Raw genomic sequence first — 18569 nt, forward strand, 5'->3', positions numbered from 1 at the left:
GAGGCAATCAGATGTCTTAAGTTGGAGGACAGCTAAGGTTTCAAACTCAAAAAGCGAAAGCAAAAAAAAAAAAAAAAAAAAGGAAATGTGTTTGGGGGTTTTATCCCAGTCCTTCAAATGGTTTTCTTACAGGTCTTGGAATTTTGTTAGTTGTAAAAGTATCACTTGTTGGGCTGGAGAGATGGCTCAGAGGTTAAGAACACTGGCTGCTCTTCCAGAGGTTCTGAGTTCAATTCCCAGCAACCACATGGTGGCTCACAACCCTCTCGTAATGAGATCTGGTGCCCTCTTCTGGCTTGCAGACATACATGGAGGCAAGATGTTGTATTCATAATAAATAAATAAATCTTTTTTAAAAAAGTATCACTTGTTACTTACAGAGCCCCATTGGAACCACCTCAGTCTTTGTAGTGATGTTAATCAGAAGGGAGCAGCTAGGTAGTCTTTGGATGGGTAGCCTAGCATGGACAAGTACAGTTAGAGGCTAAGAACTTGGACCACACTTCTCTATAACATAGGGAGGGGTCTTGCTTTGGAGGGTAGATTATGAAAACACTTGAATAACTGGGCAATGATGGTGCACGCCTTAATCCCAGCACTTGGGAGGCAGAGGCAGGTGGATTTCTGAGTTTGAGGCCAGCCTGGTCTACAGAGCTAGTTCCAGGACAGCCAGGGCTACACATAGAAATCCTGTCTCAACAAACCAAAAAGAAGAAGAACCAAAAATAAAACAACAATAATCAGTAGTCACAGAAGCTACCAGGCTCTGTGAGTAACGGTTCCATCCTCCCTTTTCAGGCAGTCTGGGCTCTGGGAAACATAGCTGGAGACAGTTCGGTTTGCAGAGATTACGTCCTGAATTGTTCGATCCTTAATCCTTTGTTAACGTGAGTAATTATTATGATCGTTTGTGCCTGGGGCATCTGTAGGGTACAGTACATTCTGAGGGCAGCTTGCTTGATACCTTAAGATAGTAAGACTCTGGACCAGGCAGTGGTGGCACATGACTTTAATCCCAGCACTCAAGAAGTAGAAACAGGCAGATCTCTGAGTTCTAGGCCAGCCTGGTTTACAGAGCTAGTTTCAAGACAGAAGAGTCTTAGGGTTCTGGGTTTGCCTCTAGGGTGTGTTGGTAACAGCCCTGTGTTAGAACATCAGTGCTCAGATTATGACTTTGCTATTTCCTCCAGACTCCTTACTAAGTCCACACGACTGACAATGACAAGGAATGCAGTCTGGGCCCTGTCAAACCTCTGCCGAGGCAAGAACCCACCTCCAGAATTTGCAAAGGTGAGAGCTACTTACTAGCCATAAGTGATACCATATTCCATTATAGGAAGTCTTTTTAAGTTTTGGGAAGATCCCTGAGATTCTCCAATCATGTGAAACTAAAAGACAATTGTCGGTGTAGTAGGCGATCTTGTGTATCTTGGTAGGAGAGTGAAAAGGTGGGACATTCCCAGGCTCTAACGTTACATGTTGGGAATGGGTGGCAATGATAGGTTGGTAGCACTGATGTAGCCCTGTATCAGTCCTCCTCACTTTGCTTCCAACAGGTTTCTCCTTGTTTGCCCGTATTGTCTCGCCTACTCTTCAGTAGTGACTCAGACTTGCTGGCAGATGCTTGCTGGGCCCTCTCTTACCTGTCTGATGGCCCCAATGAGAAGATCCAGGCAGTCATAGACTCTGGAGTCTGCCGGAGATTGGTAGAACTTCTGATGTGAGTTGCTTCAGTTTAAGAGGGTTAAAGTTGCCGAGCGGTGGTGGCGCACGCCTTTAGTCCCAGCACTCGGGAGGCAGAGGCAGGCAGATCTCTGTGAGTTCGAGGCTGGGCTCCAAACAGCCTCCAAAACAATACAGAGAAACCCTGTCTCGTAAAAACCAAAAAAAAAAAAGAGGGTTAAAGTTTCCTTAGCTTCACCAAGTTCAAAGTTTGAGCTCCATCCTAAGCTGGACATGGTGGTGTGTGCCTGTAACATTTGGAAGCTGAAGCAGAAGAATCACAAATTCAAAGACAGCTTAGGCTGCAGAGTGAGCAGTTATAAAACAAAATAGAAAAGCTATGAACAGCAGATTGTAATGCTGCCTGCCAGCCTTGGTTTTCAGCGGGGCTGAATATGATGTGTTGCTTCACTACTGATGAGCTGTTCTTCCTCTTTAGGCACAATGATTACAAAGTGGCATCTCCTGCCTTGAGAGCTGTGGGTAACATTGTCACTGGGGATGACATCCAGACCCAGGTAAGAAAGAAGAGGGGGGATAGGATCTTTTAACTCAGGCCAGCTGTGGGAGAACAAGTAAGGAGAGCTACCTTCCTCTGTAATGGAAGGCTGCATTGTCTAGCAGAGAATTGGCTTTTTAAAAATACAGTTTTAGCACTGTCATTTTCCGTATGATCAGAGTTTCTTCTTCTCTTAAACAAATTAGAAAAAATTCATCCAGTTGGTACTTGTGAAAAGAAAGCTAAATGGAATGACTGAATTTACAGGGACATTATGAGGAGTTACGTGTGATCTGTGATCCTTTTGAGATACTAGAAAGCTCATCTAATACTTTCTAGCCTTTAGGATCCCATAGACATCACCTTGTGTTAACCTCAGAGTAATTTTTGAGCCATGTGTGGCAAACACCTGTAATTCTAGCTCTTAGAGTTTAGAGGCAGAAGGGTCATCTAGTTCAAGGCCATCCTCAACTACATGAAACCCTATTTCAAAAAAGAATCAAGGGCTGGAGAGACAGCTCAGAGGTTAAGAGCACTGACTGCTCTTCCAGAGGTCCTGAGTTCAATTCCCAGCAACCACATGGTGGCTCACAGCCATCTATAATTCAGTCTGGTGCCCTCTTCTGGCATGTAGGCAGAACACTGTATATGTAAAAAAGAGTGATCCCTCCTACAGTGAGGGCACATTAAGTTTCCCTTGTTCAGAAGTTAGAACTCTGCTGGTTTCCTTTTTGATTTCTTGAGTGACAAGTATGTGGCTTAAACGCCATGAGTTAGTATGTGCTCTAGTTTCTGTTGCTGTTGATGTAGTTATATTTTGTTGGACTGCTATAGACACTTCATTATAAGTGGAATCACACAATATGTGTCCCTTACATCTGTCTTAGTTAGCATAATGTCTTCAAGGTTCATCTATGTTGTAGCATGTGTCATTACCCTTTTAAGGCTGAATGACAGTTCAGTGTTTGTGTATACTGTATTTTTAAAATCCCCTTCATCCATCTTGAGCACATTGGGGTTTTTTTGTTTTTGCTTTTGCTTGTGTTTTCTGAGACAAGGTTTTTCTATGTAGCTTTGGAACCTGTCCTGGAACTTGCTCTGTAGACCAGGCTGGCCTCGAAATCACAGAGTTCTGCCTTTCTCTGCCTCTGCCTCCTGAGTGCTGGGATTAAAGGCATGTGCCACCAACGCCCAACCATCTTGAGCATATTTACATTGTTTTACTTCTTAACTATTGTGGGTAATGCTGCTATGGACCCTGATTATACATAGCTACTAAGTCTCTGCAAAATAAATCAGATAACATGGTAACTTATACTAGTTTAGCTAGTATGTCATTTTCTGTCTCTACTAGCACCAGATTCTCCCTCTCTTTGCAGAATATCTCATTTGCTGATATTTTTTGTGACAGCCATCCTAATGAGTGTGAAGTGCTATCCCATGGTTTGATTTTTGTTTCTCTATTGTTTAGTGATGTTGAGTCTATTTTGTGTGCTAATTGACAGTTTGTATGTCTTTTTTTTGAAGAAATGTCTTTTTAAGCCCTTTACTCATTTTTAGTTGGGTTGCTTCGGGTGTTTTGTGATACTAGTAGTTCTTTATATACTCTGGATATTAATGCTTACCAGTATGTGTTTTGCAAGTATCTTCTCCTATACTGTGGGTTTGTTTTGCACTGCTTATGGTTCTTGATGCAAATCCATTTTTAACTTAAATAACTCAAAATAACTAATTTTGTTGTATTTCTTGTGCTTTTTGTCCAGGTCATTCTTAACTGTTCAGCCCTCCCTTGCCTCCTCCACCTGCTAAGCAGCTCTAAGGAGTCAATCCGGAAGGAAGCTTGCTGGACCATTTCAAACATCACTGCTGGCAATAGGGCTCAAATACAGGTAGATTTGGTTTCCAAAAAAGCATTTGTTTCCCTTTAGAAATTGGAGCCAAGGCAAAGGATTAGCAGTTTAGCTTGAGTATAGAATGTTCGCCTAATGTGTGCGAGGCATGGATTCAGTGCCCAGCACCACCAGAATAATTGGGGTCAGCATGACCAGCTGGTGAAATGCTCTACATAACGGAAGCTAAGTTCCCCACACCTTGTCAAATCTCTGGTAAGACCAAAGGAGAACTTTCAGGTGGGTTATCAGGGAGAAGTCAAAATTGTGGTTTTTGTACTAGGTTTGCTTTTTCTTCATCTTTTCCTCTGAGACTATCTTACCTCTGCCTCCCAAATATCTAATGGAGCCCAGGCTAGTCTCAAATGACTTTGAATTCCTGACTTCCTGCCTCCACCATGCAAGCATTGGGATTACACAAGCATGTCACCACACCTGACCCTTCTTTTTTTTCCTTAAAGTGTCTTTCTGCCTCCATCCTCCATCCTCATTTCTCTTTCAGGCTGTCATAGATGCAAATATCTTCCCTGTGTTAATCGAAATCCTTCAGAAAGCAGAGTTCCGTACAAGGAAAGAAGCAGCCTGGGCCATCACCAATGCTACATCAGGAGGAACCCCTGAGCAGATCAGGTATGATTTCTTTCCCAATATCTTAAGTGATATGTTCATGGTTTTCAGATAATTCTAAATGGCTCTTGGTCTAAGATATGCCGTACTCTAACTGTAATAAGGTTTTACTGGTAAGCTGCTAAATTATACTAGACTCTGGAATGGATTACTGTGTTGTTGATAATGGTTGTTTTCCTGAAGACAGAGTCTTGAGGCAGTCTGACCTATTCTACCTCTCCCTCCCAAGTGCTGGGACTACTCTCTCTCTCTCTCTCTCTCTCTCTCTCTCTCTCTCTCTCTCTCTCTCTCTCTCTCTCTCTCTCTCTCTCTCTCTCTCTCTCTCTCTCTCTCTCTCTCTCTCTCTCTCTCTCCCTCCATCCCTCTCTCTCTCTCTCTCTCTCTCTCTCTCTCTCTCTCTCTCTCTCTCTCTCCCTCCCTCCCTCTCCCTCTCCCTCTCTCTCTCCCTCTCTCTCTCCCTCTCTCTCTCTCTCTCTCTCTCTCTCCCTCTCTCTCTCTCCCTCTCTCCCTCCCTCCCCCCTCCTCTCCCTCTCTCTCTGGGATTATAGGTACATGTCTCCATACCCAGTTTGTACATATTCTCCTTTATTCTAGTTTACATCATCTAAACCATATGAGGAATAGTAGAAAGTGATTAAGTGCTTTCCCTGTAATTATAACCTACTGAAGGGAATATAGTCTACACACAAAGTCTCAGGAGGAAGGAAGAGCCATCAAGTTAAACATGAAAAGGAAAATATAAGCTGGACATATTGGTATACAACTTAAGTCTAGGATCTCTGGAGGCAGAGACAGGCAGATTTCTGTGAATTAGGGACATCATGATCTACAAAGTAAATCCAGGCTAGCAAGGACTACACAGAGAAACCAGGTTTAAAAAAGGGCTCAGGGGGATTAAATACATCATTATATAGTGTGCCTGTTAGATAAGAAAACAATATATGAAAGGTTTAAGAATCAGAGATCTGGGGCTGGAGAGATGGCTCAAAGATTAAGAGCACTGGCCGGTCTTCCAGAGATCCTGAGTTCAATTCCCAGCAACCACATGGTAGCACACAGCCATCTGTATTGAGATCTCATACCCTCTTCTGGCATGCATGCCAGAACACAGTATGCATAATAAATAAATAAATCTTTTTTAAAAAATCAGAGATCTGGGGCTGGAGAGATGGCTCAGTGGTTAAGAGCACTGATTGCTCTTCCAGAGGTCCTGAGTTCAATTCCCAGCAACCACATGGTGGCTCACAGCCATCTATAATGAAATCTGGTGCCCTCTTCTGGTGCAGGTATATGTGGGGGCAGAATGTTGTATACATAATAAATAAATAAATCTAAAAAAAAAAGAATCAGAGATCTGGAGATCTTCACAAATTTGACTACAATTTAATAACCTTGGAAAGGAATTTATTTTAAAATTTTATTTATGAAGTCTTCTACCTGCATGTATTCCTACACACCAGAAGAGGGCATCATATGTCATAGATGGTTGTGAGCAACCTTGTGGTTGCTGGGAATTGAACTCAGGACCTCTGGAAGAACAGTCAGTGCTCCTAACTTCTGAGCTATCTCTCTAGCCCTGGAAAGGAATATTTTGAGTAGAGCTAAAGAGGTAGGAGCCAGATTGTAGACAGGCTGTATTAACATAAATAGAGTTTGTACTCAGAAATAAGGATCCTGAAGAATTTCTTAATGCCTCTAAAGTGATAATATTGTGGCTGAGGTGATGTTAGGAACCTGATGTGTTCATTAGGGAATAGATCAGGGGCAGAGTGAGGGTAGAGAGATTGGGGTGAAGGATGGGTGATTATCAAGACTCAGAAAGGGTGCATTGTTGAGAATATTGGTTTGTATGAGGGAGACTTGCATTGTTGAGAATATTGGTTTGTATGAGGGAGACTCACAGGGCAAAGCACCTGCCTAGCACTTTACTTGATCTGCATTAATTTGGAGCTTACTGCATCTCTGGTTCATAGGTACCTGGTGTCACTGGGCTGCATCAAACCCCTGTGTGACTTGCTGACTGTAATGGATTCAAAGATTGTGCAAGTAGCCCTCAATGGACTAGAGAACATCCTGCGACTTGGAGAGCAGGAGGGCAAGCGTAGTGGCTCAGGGGTCAATCCCTACTGTGGCCTCATTGAGGAAGCCTATGGTGAGTTCTTTCCCTGACCTCACATGTCTGAAGTGGGGAAGAGCTAGAGCACATCCACACATTTTATGAAACTGAGTCTGTTTATTTTTTATTGTTCACTACATTTATTTATCCACTCATTTGTGTATGTATACATGTTTGAGTGTGAGCACACATATGACACAGGTGGGTATGGGGGTCAGAGGACGACCTGCAGGAGTCAGTTCTCACTTTCCACCATGTGGGTTGTAAGGATTGTCAGAGTTGGCAGCAAACACCTTTACCCATTGAGTCATCTTACCAGCCCTCAAGTCTGTGCTTCTAAACCAGTGATGAGTTCCTGTTCCAGCCAAGTTATACCAAGTATGGGGTTACAGACCTTTCCCTTGGGAGTAACTGACATGTACTGACTAGACAGGTATTGAGAACTAATTAGTATCCAAGTTTTCTGGTCCCACCAGTTCCTTCTCCCTCTAAGGAGCAATAGGTCAGTGTTACTCTCACAGGTTCTACCCATCTCAAAAGTAGGTATGGTACAGATACAAGGAGGAACAGTCCAGAATTTAATACCGTTACCAGGAGGTAAAAGGCAACAAACTGTCTCCTGTAAAAATACTGGATTGCAGCCAGACAGTGATGGTGCACACCTTTACTCACAGCTCTTAAGAGGCAGAGGCAGGTGGATCTCTGAGTTCAAGGCCAGCCTGGTCTATAGAGCAAGTTCCAAGACAGCCAAGGCTACATGGAGAAACCCATCTCAGAAGACACAACTCATGTTTTGCCTAGAGTTAGCTTAAAACAAGATTTCAACCTCTATTTTGTGTGTGTGTGCATGTGTGTGCATGTTGTATAGTCCAGAGGTTTAACCTCAAGAGCTAGACACCTTGGTGTTTTTGTTTTTGAGGTCAGACTGCTCCCTCAGATCTAGGGCTCACTAAGGAAGCCCTGCTGACAAGCCAACCAAAAAGCCCAGGCAGTTTTTCCCAACACTAACCTCCATGCCCTTGCTAGGGTTGTAAGTGCCCACCACCTTTTTTGGCCTCGGGTTCTGGGGTGCAAACTTGTGCTTTCGAGGCAAACACTTTACAACTGAGCTGTTGTTCTAGCTTTCTCTTTTTTTTTTTTTTTTTGGTTTTTACGAGACAGGCTTTCTCTGTATTGTTTTGGAGGCTGTCGGTCCAGCCTGGCCTCGAACTCACAGAGATCCGCCTGCCTCTGCCTCCCGAGTGCTGGGATTAAAGGCGTGCGCCACCACCGCCCGGCTGTTCTAGCTTTCTAGAGCCTCTACTTACTTAGCTGACATTTTGATTTCTTTTGAAATTCGATAATTTAGGGAAGAGACCTTGACTCCTTTTTCAGGTCAAGGAATGATATCTTACGATTTTTATTTGGAAATTTGTTCCTTGGAAACAGAAAAGGACATGTGTTTCTTCTTGCTACCTTAGGCTTAGATAAAATTGAGTTTCTCCAGAGCCACGAGAACCAGGAAATCTACCAGAAAGCCTTTGACCTCATTGAGCACTACTTTGGCGTAGAAGATGACGACAGCAGCCTGGCTCCTCAGGTGGATGAAACACAACAGCAATTCATCTTCCAACAGCCTGAGGCCCCCATGGAGGGCTTCCAGCTATAATGTCTGCTTCCGGGGAGGGGAGGGCAGGGGAAGCACCACCACCCAGCAGAAGAGCAGCCCTCTGGTGGGCAGGGAGACAGCCATCCCACCAGCAGCCACCATACACCTGCTGCCCTGGAGACTGTGCTCTTGACCTGCTCATCCCCTTCCCTGGAGGGAGCACCCTCTGGACAGACAGAACCATCTGAGGCTCACACTGGGTTTTGTGACAAGAAGGGGACGTGTGGGTTTTTCTTCCTTACACTTTATTTTGGCTGCACACATGTCTTTAACCCAGGAGCCCAGGGGTAGACAAAGGAGGACTGAGGTAATCGATTTGCACCTTTAAATTTTTTTTCTTTTATTTTCTTTAGTGGTGACTTCCTTCCCATTATTCTTGCTTCATCCATCCCAGTCCTCTGCCCTGATGTGTGTAACTCTTATCTTGGGTACTTGAGCAGATGGAATATTCCAGAGGTGGGAGGTGGGAGGGGAGGGGAGAAGTCCAAAACAAAGTGTTCTTGCTCTGACCGCATATTGATCTTGTATGCTTGGATTGGTTATTTAATTTTTTCTTTTGCACATTTTTCTTGTATTAAGGTTGCTCTTCCCAAAAGCTGGTTTTAGGAGCCCAGCTGCCAGCATTGTCTGGAAATAGAGGCTAATAAGGAGGCCCCACAAGACAGAGGTCCTCCCCACTCACTCTCCTGGAACAAATAGACCAGTGGGAGTGGAGAGGAGGAGCACAGGGCTTCCCCCGTGTAGCTACTGACCCTGTATCCTACCCACCTCCCACATGGTGCGACCCAACTTCATTCGTTTACTTGAAATTTCACCTCAGAGTTGAATGAACCTCTGAGGTGGCTGTGTTTTCTCCTGAGCTTGAGATGGGGGGCTGTGGTCCTTCCTTCTCCTGAGGAGAAAGTCCTTGCTCTGATGACCCATAAGTTGCAGAGGAGGTTGGAGTTAGGGTCGTGTATTGGGATAGTCAGGAATCCCTGCCTTTGGCCTTTCTTCTTCCTTCTGCCATAGTTGGATCATGTATATTTTACTTCCAAAGGAGAGAATATCAAAAAGTTCTGTATTTTTTTTTATATTCTATATTTTAAGTAGGTCAGTCTTAATTGGTCTTAGGAGGACAAACCGTCTGTGAGTGGGATACTGTGAGGAAGACCAGAAAGAGATGTAAAGCTTCCTGTTCAAAGGGCTGGACTTGGTCCTTTTCTTCTCTGCTTGGATTCTGGGTCACCACTTGGGACCAACTCTCACCTCTGGAGCCTTTATGAAGTAAATCAGCCTGGGCTGATTGTCCTGGTACCTGAGAGGAGCAAAGAGAGCCTGAGGGCCTAATGAAGTCTGCTGCTCTGGTCCTTGCTTCTGAGCAGAAAGCAACCAGCCTTCTCTAACTGAGTTATCAGTCCCTGTTACCCACATAAGTCATGACACAGCTGCCTCTGCTGTTATCAGAGAACCTTGGCCACCTGGATACTTTGGTGAGAGCTGTTGGAATCCCCTTCCAAGGGTTCTTGTACCCGACTCGGATTTTCCCTTTCTTGTGACAGCTACACAGACACCTTTTCTTTCTCTGAGTAAAGCTAGCTCAATGCCTCAGAGGCTTGCTTGTGTTTTAGTGGGTTACACATCATACTAAAACTGAGCTCTGGGGAGGGGAGTGGGGTGCATTGTCAACTAGGTATAAATGAGCAGCGGAGCTAGCAGCCCAGTACCCACTGTGGTGAAGCAGAGGTGTCCTGTCCTCATCCACACTTTCCTTTCTCCAGAATCAGCCTTCTTACTCCTGTGCCCACAGATCTCCCACGCTTGCAGATCTAAAGTTCAGGTTCTTGCTCTTGGCTCTGGCCTTCTGTTTGCCATCTCTTAGTTTGGAGGCCCTATTCCTAAGAAAAGTAGTGGGGCTGGCAGTTGATACTGAGAGCTTTGACCAACATTGGAGGATCAAATACTACTTATTCACCCCCTGGCCTTCTGGGAAAGCAATGGGCAGGGCCTTTTTTTTTTTTTTTTTTAACCTGGTCTACAGCTTTACTACAAACTCTGCTCCTAGTTCAAAGAAAAGCCCTCCAGGACTTGCCATCACCACCCCTGTCTGAAGAGCAGAACACTGTAGTGGGAGCTACTCTGCACATCTCAAGCAACAGTTAATAATAAGCCCCTGGCACTGGAGCCATATTCTCAGTATGAGATATAATGTCCTGTTTCCCCATCCTTTCGCCAGTATCTCTTTGGCTTCAGACATGCATCCAGTACCAGATGGAAGAGGTTGGTTACCTAGCTGCTCTAGGCGTTGCACACTGAAAGCCTCTTTAGTGACTGACAGAGTGGTCTGTCCTAGACACTGTCTTCAGTCTCCAGCTCTCCCAAGTGACTAATAAGCCTTGGTGTTGACTGCAGCCTTTTAGTAACCATATGAGTTCCATCCTGTTTGGCACCATTGTTATTTGGGTCTGTGAACATACACACTTCCCACGAAGTAGGTGTTGACCTTTTAAAGAGCTTTGGTGTTTCCCTGGGACCTTGTATCTACTCCCTTCTGTCTGGAAGTCATCTCCCAGGTGTGCTGAAGCTAACCACAGGAACTTTCTACTTCTCTGAAACCAATCCAGTAAAAAGACAGACTTCCTGCGTGGAGGAACTGTGGTCTACTCTGTCTGCCTGGAAACCTAGCCGGTCACCCTCTGTCTGCGCTCTACATGCCCCCTCTGAAGGCTTCTGCCCTCCTGCAGACCTCATCCCTTCTCCCCCAGGTTCACTCACTCTGGTCCATCCTCTTGGCTATTTCTTCAGGCTCTAACTTCTTGAAGGGACAAAGCCAGCTTCTCCGGGTCCCTGCAGACCCAAGAGGGGACAGGATGATGGCAAGCTTCCCTAGCAGGCTGGGGAAGGGTGCACTGAACGATGGCAGATTCTGAGCAATAGCAGCAGTTCCAAGTGGCACTTCCTGCATATCTATAAGAGACAGACTTCTGGCACATTCTAGACCAACCTCATCCAGTATTTTTTCCGTTTTACCTTTTGTATTCTTTTGTTAAGCCAATGAACTGAGAATTTGCCCCTCTAAGGATCCATGTGGTGGACACTAGCTGCTCTTTGGCCAAAGGCCTTCATAACTGGTTCCGATGCACCATCTAGTTTTCCCGAGTCCCACCCCAGAATAAGACATGCATGGCAATGGAAGAATTTGAGATCAACTCCAACAGAATCAGAATGAAAAGTTATTTTCTTTTTGAGAAAGCATCTTGTTTGAAGCCTGAACTACATGCAGGACCAAAGCTGGCTGTGAGAAAAGCAGCCTTAACTTGGGGAACCTGAACACCAAGGGGAAAAGCTTGTGTGATGTGTCTCCAAGGGCTTGGGCTTACCTACTTGTTCCTAGGCCAGCCTGATTTCTGATGCTCACACTAGCACAAGTCAATGATGCCCACCAGTCCTGCACTCCTGGGGGTCTGGTTTTAATGTTTAGGTTTAGAGAAAGAAAGTAATATACCATGTGCAGGGAGCTGGAAAGGAAGTCTCAACTCAGCTCCTGAGACTGCCTGCAAACTATGTCAAAGATTTACACCGTGAACCTTCAGAAGCTGGAGGTGGGTGTCGGCTTTTTTTAGCCAGCTTTTTTGGGAAATGCCTTTTTTTGACCTATTAAATAAATGAAGTGGGTATGAGGTCTCAGCTACCCAGCAGACAGAACATCCGCCCAAGGACAGCTTGGGTTTCCAGGTAAGAACCCTAGAAAGCTGAATTTAATCCTCACAGGTTTTGCTTTCCAAATTCATTTGCTTTTATTTTTCTAAGAACTGTAAACTCTATTTTTTCATGTTCTCAGGGCCCCTGGGTAGACAAAGCTTGATTTCAGAGCAGAAATAGGCCAAGAAACCATGGCATTGAGTGTGCTGAGTCCAGACAAATGATATTTATATACACATCCAAATTTGAAGAGAAAATGTATTTCTTTAGGTTTCAAACACTGTAATAGATACAAAGCAAAAATAAAAACCTGTTGCAAAGTTGTAACTTGTCTTCTTTGGTTTGGAGTGACCCTGGACTGGGGGGTAGACATAAGCCCTGCGTGTCCGCGGTAGAGTACCTGCCTAGCACGCATGAAGCCCTGGGTCCAACCCTCAGCACCATGCAAGCAAGACACTGGCTCATAGAGCCAAGAGGACCAGAAATTCAAGGTCAGCCTGGCTATATGAAACCCTGTCTCAAAAACAAAAAGGGCTATCACAATGTCTCAGCAGGTAAAGGCATTAGTTAACAGAGTGGCAGTTGTATTAGGCTATTAGGGGAGGAAGTCATGTACCTGTAGTTAATTTTTATATAGTATGTTTTGAGTTTCTCCTTAATTGTCAAAGCTCAAGGAACTCAAAGCACTGGCTTACACCCAGCCACCAACAGACATTCTTGCCTCTACTTGCTGTGTGACTTTAAGATCCATCACTCCCATCGAGAGAAAGCCATAGTCACAAAATGAAAAAAATCATCTACTCATAATCTTTAAGCAGTGTCCATGCAGCTCTCAATTACTAGATAGGATTTGACGGTGTGAGATAAAGCTTTGGCCAGAATGGTAGCACATGCCTATAACCCTACTAGCACTTGCTGAGGGAGGGAAGAACCAGGAAGGTCTGGAGCTCAAGATTATTGGTTGGTTAGTGAGTTCAAGGCCAGTTTAGACTACATGAGTCCCTACCTCAAAAGAAAAAAAAATGTTTTTAAAAGTGGCTAAGCGTCAGGTGTTGGTGGTGCCACACCTTTAATCCCAGAACTCCGGAGGCAGAGACAGGCGGATCTCTGTGAGTTGGAAGCCAGCCTGGTCTACAGAGCCAGTTCCAGGACAGCCTCCAAAGCATTACAGAGAAACCCTGTCTCGAAAAACCAAAAAAAAAAAAAAAAAGTAAGTTTGTACTTTAACAGTGGGAATGACAGTTACATCGGGATGCTGGAGGAGGGTGAGTGTTGCCTCAGCTTACATGCATTTGGAGGCCAAGGCCACAAGCCCTTTAGGGATAGGGATCCTACTGTGCTCTTCCTAGTGTTGGGATTATAGTCTCACCCTGATACCACCAGCTGTTTACATGGGTATTACAGACAGAGCTCCGTTCTTCATACTAGTATGGCAGGTATGTTACCAACTGAACTATCTCCCCAGCACCTATGGATTTTTTCCTTTGAATTAACGTTATTTTAATATAATTGGCATATAATAAGTTGTATGTTTAAAATATTAATTTTGGTAAGTTGATACCCATGAAACCAGCACCACAGTCAAGATTATGAACACTCATCACTTCCCTAAATTTCTGTATGCCTCTGGGGGCCCTCCCTGCTCTACTCCCATTAAACTATCTAGCTTGGCCTCTTCTGGCTCAGCATTACTGACTTCACACCCCACAAACCCCATGAAAGTCGGATGTGTGCAGACCCCTCCAGTTGAGAGAGACTTTCTCTGTCTGGGTGTTATACCCAAGGCTTCACAGATACTAAGTAGAATCCCAGTGATAAGGGGAGACTAGGCAGGATGTCATCTGCTTGCCAGGTATCATTAGAGACAGGAATAGCAATATGTAAACTACCCTAAAGAGAAATGTCATGATCAACTGTTGATAATACCCTGGCAGACAGGCATTTAACATTTTTTAAAAGCAAGCAAGCTGACCTTGCACACCCACATATTTACATTACATAAACAAATAGAAAAAATGGGAAATTCCAAAGGCAGCCTGGGCTAGAATGAGAACATACCAAGAACTGCTTCAAAATGGAAAGAAAGAAGGCTAATATGTACTTCAAAGACAGTGCCATTGCCCCAGAAGCATATGCCTTGGTTTCAATCCCTAACACATATACATAAAAACAGAAGGAAGTAGGTTACAAACATAGTGGAAATCTCCAGGTTTGTAAATCATTTTAGTTAAAGATCTGCAGGCTGTGACTAACTGCAAAGTTAAAAAATGAATCATTGACACAGGCTTTCCACTAACTCAAAACAGAACAGCTTCGGGGCTGGAGAGATGGCTAAGAGGTTAAGAGCACTGGCTGCTCTTCCAGAGGTCCTGAGTTCAATTCCCAGCAACCACATGGTGGCTCACAGCCATCTGTAATGAGATCTGGTGCCCTCTTCTGGCCTGCAGGCATACATGCAGGCAGAACACTATACATGATAAATAAATCTTAAAAAAAAAAAAGAGTTAATAAAAAACAAACAAGAAGCCGGGCGTTGGTGGCTCACACCTTTAATCCCAGCACTCGGGAGGCAGAGGCAGGCGGATCACTGTGAGTTCGAGACCAGCCTGGTCTACCAAGCAAGTTCCAGGACAGCCTCCAAAGCCACAGGGAAACCCTGTCTCAAAAAAAAAAAAAAAAAAAAAAAAACTAACAAGGAAGTGCTGGGTGTGGTTCAGTGTTTAAGAACACTAACTACTCTTCCAAAGGATCTAAGTTTGGCTTCCAGCACCCACTTGAAACAGCTCAGAACTACCTATAACTCCAGTTCCAAGTGATCGTAGCCTCCACAGTCCCCAGGGACACACATAATTCGCAGATATACATGCAGTCAAAATGTCCATACACATAAAATTAAAGGTACAAAAAAAAAAGCCAGGTGTTGGTGGTGCACACCTTTAATCCCAGCACTCAGGAGGTAGAGGCAGGCGGATCTCTGTGAGTTCGAGACCAGCCTGGTCTACAAGAGCCAGTTCCAGGACAGCCTCCAAAGCCACAGAGAAACTCTGTCTCGAAACCAAAAAAAAAAAAAAAAGGTACAAAAAAGGAACAGGGAGGAGCTGGAGAGACAGCTCAGTGTTAAGTTTGCTTACTTTGAGGCTCCGGAGTTCAACTCCCAACACCCACATCACGTGGCTCACAGCCACCTGTAACTTTAGTTCTAATGTGGTGATTCTCAACCTTCAAGTCTGGGTCATGACTCCTTTGAGGGGTCAAACAACCCAGGGGTCACATATCAGATATCCTGCATATCAGGGATTTACATTATGATTCATAACAGTAGCAAAATTGCAGTTATGAAGTAGCAACAAAAATAATTTAATGGTTGGGGGTCACCACAACTTGAAGAACTTATATTAAAGGGTCACAGCATTAGGATGGTTGAAAACCAATGTTCTAAGGGGTCTGATATTCCTGGCCTCTGTGAACACAAATGTGATATACATAAGCTCGCACAGACACAAGTAAATGAAAATAATTTTTTAACTACAGGGAACAAGGGCTCCTGCCACAAGTTCTCCAGTGGGTACCTTGTCCTTTAAGTTGTAGCATCTGCCTCTACAACAGAACTTGTTTTTCATATCCTTCCTACCAACTGTCAAGACCTCCAGCTTTGTCCATTCTGTTGTTTTCCTCTTTCAAACTCTATTAAAATGGTCTTTTCTTTTTTCTTCCCTTTGAAACTCTTATCTGTAAGACTGAGAACCTGAAAAATGAACCCTGTGTCCTCTGGAAACACTATCACTGAGCTACTAAGCCACACAGAGCATTTCTTACAATCCCCCGGGTTCCTTTCTACTGTGGAAGAGGGACTGTATTTTTACTGGGTCCTTTTCATTGTCTCCCAGCTAATATGCTGTGTATTATTTCATAGCAAGGGAGAAATCACAATCATTTAAAAAATTTTTATGTATGTGTATATGTTTTTTGGTTTTTTAAAGATTTATTTATTTATTTATTATGCATACAGTGTTCTGACATACACACCAGATTTCATTATAAATCGTTGTGAGCCACCATGTGGTTGCTGGGAATTGAACTCAGGACCTCTGGAAGACTAGCCAGTATTCTTAACCTCTGAGCCATCTCTCCAGCCCATGTATATGTGTATGTATGTTACATCTGGTGGCCTGAGAGGGTGTTGGACTCCATGGGGTCAGTTCACAACTGAGAGGGTGCTGGACTCCATGGGGATAGAGTTACAGTCCGTTCACAACCGCCTGACAAGGGTGCTGGACTCCATGGGGATAGAGTTACAGTCCGTTCACAACCGCCTGACAAGGGTGCTGGCACCACACTCGCCCTCAGGAAGAGCAGCAAGTACTTGTAATCACTCAGCCCAGAAGCCAAATTCTGCTCTTGTTTGTTTTGGTTTTCAAGACAGTTTCTGCTACTGGATGATCTTCTCATAGGTGTAAATATGTATTCCTCTCATTGGTTAATAATAAAAGCCGTATGACCAATAGCCAGGCAGGTAAGGTTAGGTTGAACAATCAAACTGAGGACTCAGATGAGGAAGAGCAGGGTTGAGAGAGACGCCAGTCAACCACAGAGCAAGCAGGGCATGCAGAAAATGAGGTAAGGAGCCTTGAGCCATGTGACAAAACATAGAGCCATCTCTGCAGCTCCGGAAACCAAATTCTTTTCTTTTCTTTTTATTTCATGTGCATTGGTGTTTTTGCTTGTATGTATGTCAGTGAGGGTATTAGATCCTCTGGAATTGGGGTTACAAACAGTTGGAAGCTGTCATGTGGGTGCTAGGAATTGAACCTGGGTCCTCTGGAAGAGCAGTGCCAGCAACCAAATTCTTTTTTTTTAAAGATTGTTATTTATTTATTACAAATACATGCCAGAAGAAGGCACCAGATTGAATTATAGATGGTTGTGAGCCACCATGTGGTTGCTGGGACTTGAACTCAGGACCTCTGGTAGAGCAGTCAGTGCTCTTAACCTCTGAGCCATCTCTCCAGCCCAGCAACCAAATTCTTTTTTTTTTTTTTTAACCAGACAGGGTTTCTCTGTATTGTTTTGGAGGCTATCGGTCCAGCCTGGCCTCAAACTCACAGAGATCTGCCTGCCTCTGCCTCCTGAGTGCTGGGATTAAAGGCGTGCCCCACCACTGCCCGGCCGCAACCAAATTCTTAAAGCACATTTTAGTCAACTCTTGCATTCCTTGCCCACAAGATGACCCCTCCAGGCTACTGTTGACCTTTCCAGCTACACCTCCTATCCCATTAATACCTTTTCTTGCTCACTAGGTTTATGTATAACACACAGGTATCCATTTGCATATTAACATACTTCTGGCCTAGGAAAGCACAAGGCACATCGTGGTACCCATACCTACATACCTGCAAAACACTGATTACATGGAATAAAAAAATTTTAGGAACAAAACAAGTCTTTAAAAAAATTTTTAAAGGGACTGGAGTGACGGTTCAGTGGTTAAGAGCACTGACTGCTCTTCAGGAGGACTCGAGTTCAATTCCCAGCACCCACATGGCAGCTCCAGTTCCAGGAGATCAAATGCCCATGGCAAAACTCCAGTGTACATGAATTTAATAAATAAATCTAAAAACATTTTTAAGCTGGGAGGTGGTGACACACACCTTTAATCCCAGCACTCAGGAGGCAGAGGCAGGTAGATCTCTTGAGTTTGAGTCCAGCCTGGTCTACAAGAGCTAGATTTAGGACAAGCTCCAAAGCTACACAGAAAATCTCTGTCTTGAAAATTTTTTTTCATGGGCAGTGGTGATACATGCCTTTAATCTCAGCAATGGGGAGGCAGAGGCAGGTGGATCTCTGAGTTCAAGGCCAGCCTAGTCTACACATCAAATTCCAGAATAACCAGAGAAACCCTATCTAAATTGCCCTGGCTGGCCTCAAACTCTAACTAGGCTGTCCAGAGTGACATTGAATTTGCCATCCTTCTTCTGAAGGTGTGTGGCAACCATGGTGGCCCACTTAGTCAGTTCTCCCCATCCCCGTTTATTTATTTTCTTATGCATAGGTATGTCTGTATAAGTGTACACCAATATGGAGAGCAAAAGAGGGTCTGATGTGCTCCTCCACTGCTCTTTATCTATTCCTTGGAAACAAGGTCTCTCCCTGAACTTAGGCTTTAATTTTCTTGGCTAGGCTGGAAGCCAGAAAGCCCCAGCAGTACTCTGCTCTCTGTACCACCCAGGATGACTTCAGGGAGCTAGAGTTACAGCCAGGTACAGGACGACCTCTAGGTTGTTACATGGACACTGGGATCCAAACTCCAGTCCTCATTGTTGCACACCAAGCACTCTTTGTTTTGTTTTGTTTGTTTTTTTGAGACAGGGTTTCTCTGTGTAGCTTTGG

The 18569-nt window shown here is 44.2% G+C and overlaps 1 protein-coding gene across 5 annotated transcripts in view; it reads left to right on the forward strand.

Annotated features, from left to right (window-relative positions):
• Positions 1–12505, forward strand: part of Kpna6 (karyopherin subunit alpha 6) — a 32863-nt gene extending 20358 nt beyond the window's left edge. For all 5 annotated transcript variants that reach the window (XM_040756548.1, XM_040756550.1, XM_040756546.1 and 2 more), the window contains exons 7-14: positions 799–887; positions 1191–1290; positions 1557–1720; positions 2162–2240; positions 3985–4110; positions 4613–4740; positions 6711–6889; positions 8314–12505. In XM_040756548.1, coding sequence (XP_040612482.1) covers positions 799–887; positions 1191–1290; positions 1557–1720; positions 2162–2240; positions 3985–4110; positions 4613–4740; positions 6711–6889; positions 8314–8501 — 1053 coding nt within the window. In that variant the 3' untranslated portion in view covers positions 8502–12505. The remainder of the gene's footprint in view (positions 1–798; positions 888–1190; positions 1291–1556; positions 1721–2161; positions 2241–3984; positions 4111–4612; positions 4741–6710; positions 6890–8313) is intronic.
• The last annotated feature ends 6064 nt before the right edge of the window (positions 12506–18569 follow it).

Source organism: Mesocricetus auratus, unplaced genomic scaffold, assembly GCF_017639785.1.
Source record: "Mesocricetus auratus isolate SY011 unplaced genomic scaffold, BCM_Maur_2.0 Super-Scaffold_100014, whole genome shotgun sequence".
Taxonomy (NCBI): domain Eukaryota; kingdom Metazoa; phylum Chordata; class Mammalia; order Rodentia; family Cricetidae; genus Mesocricetus; species Mesocricetus auratus.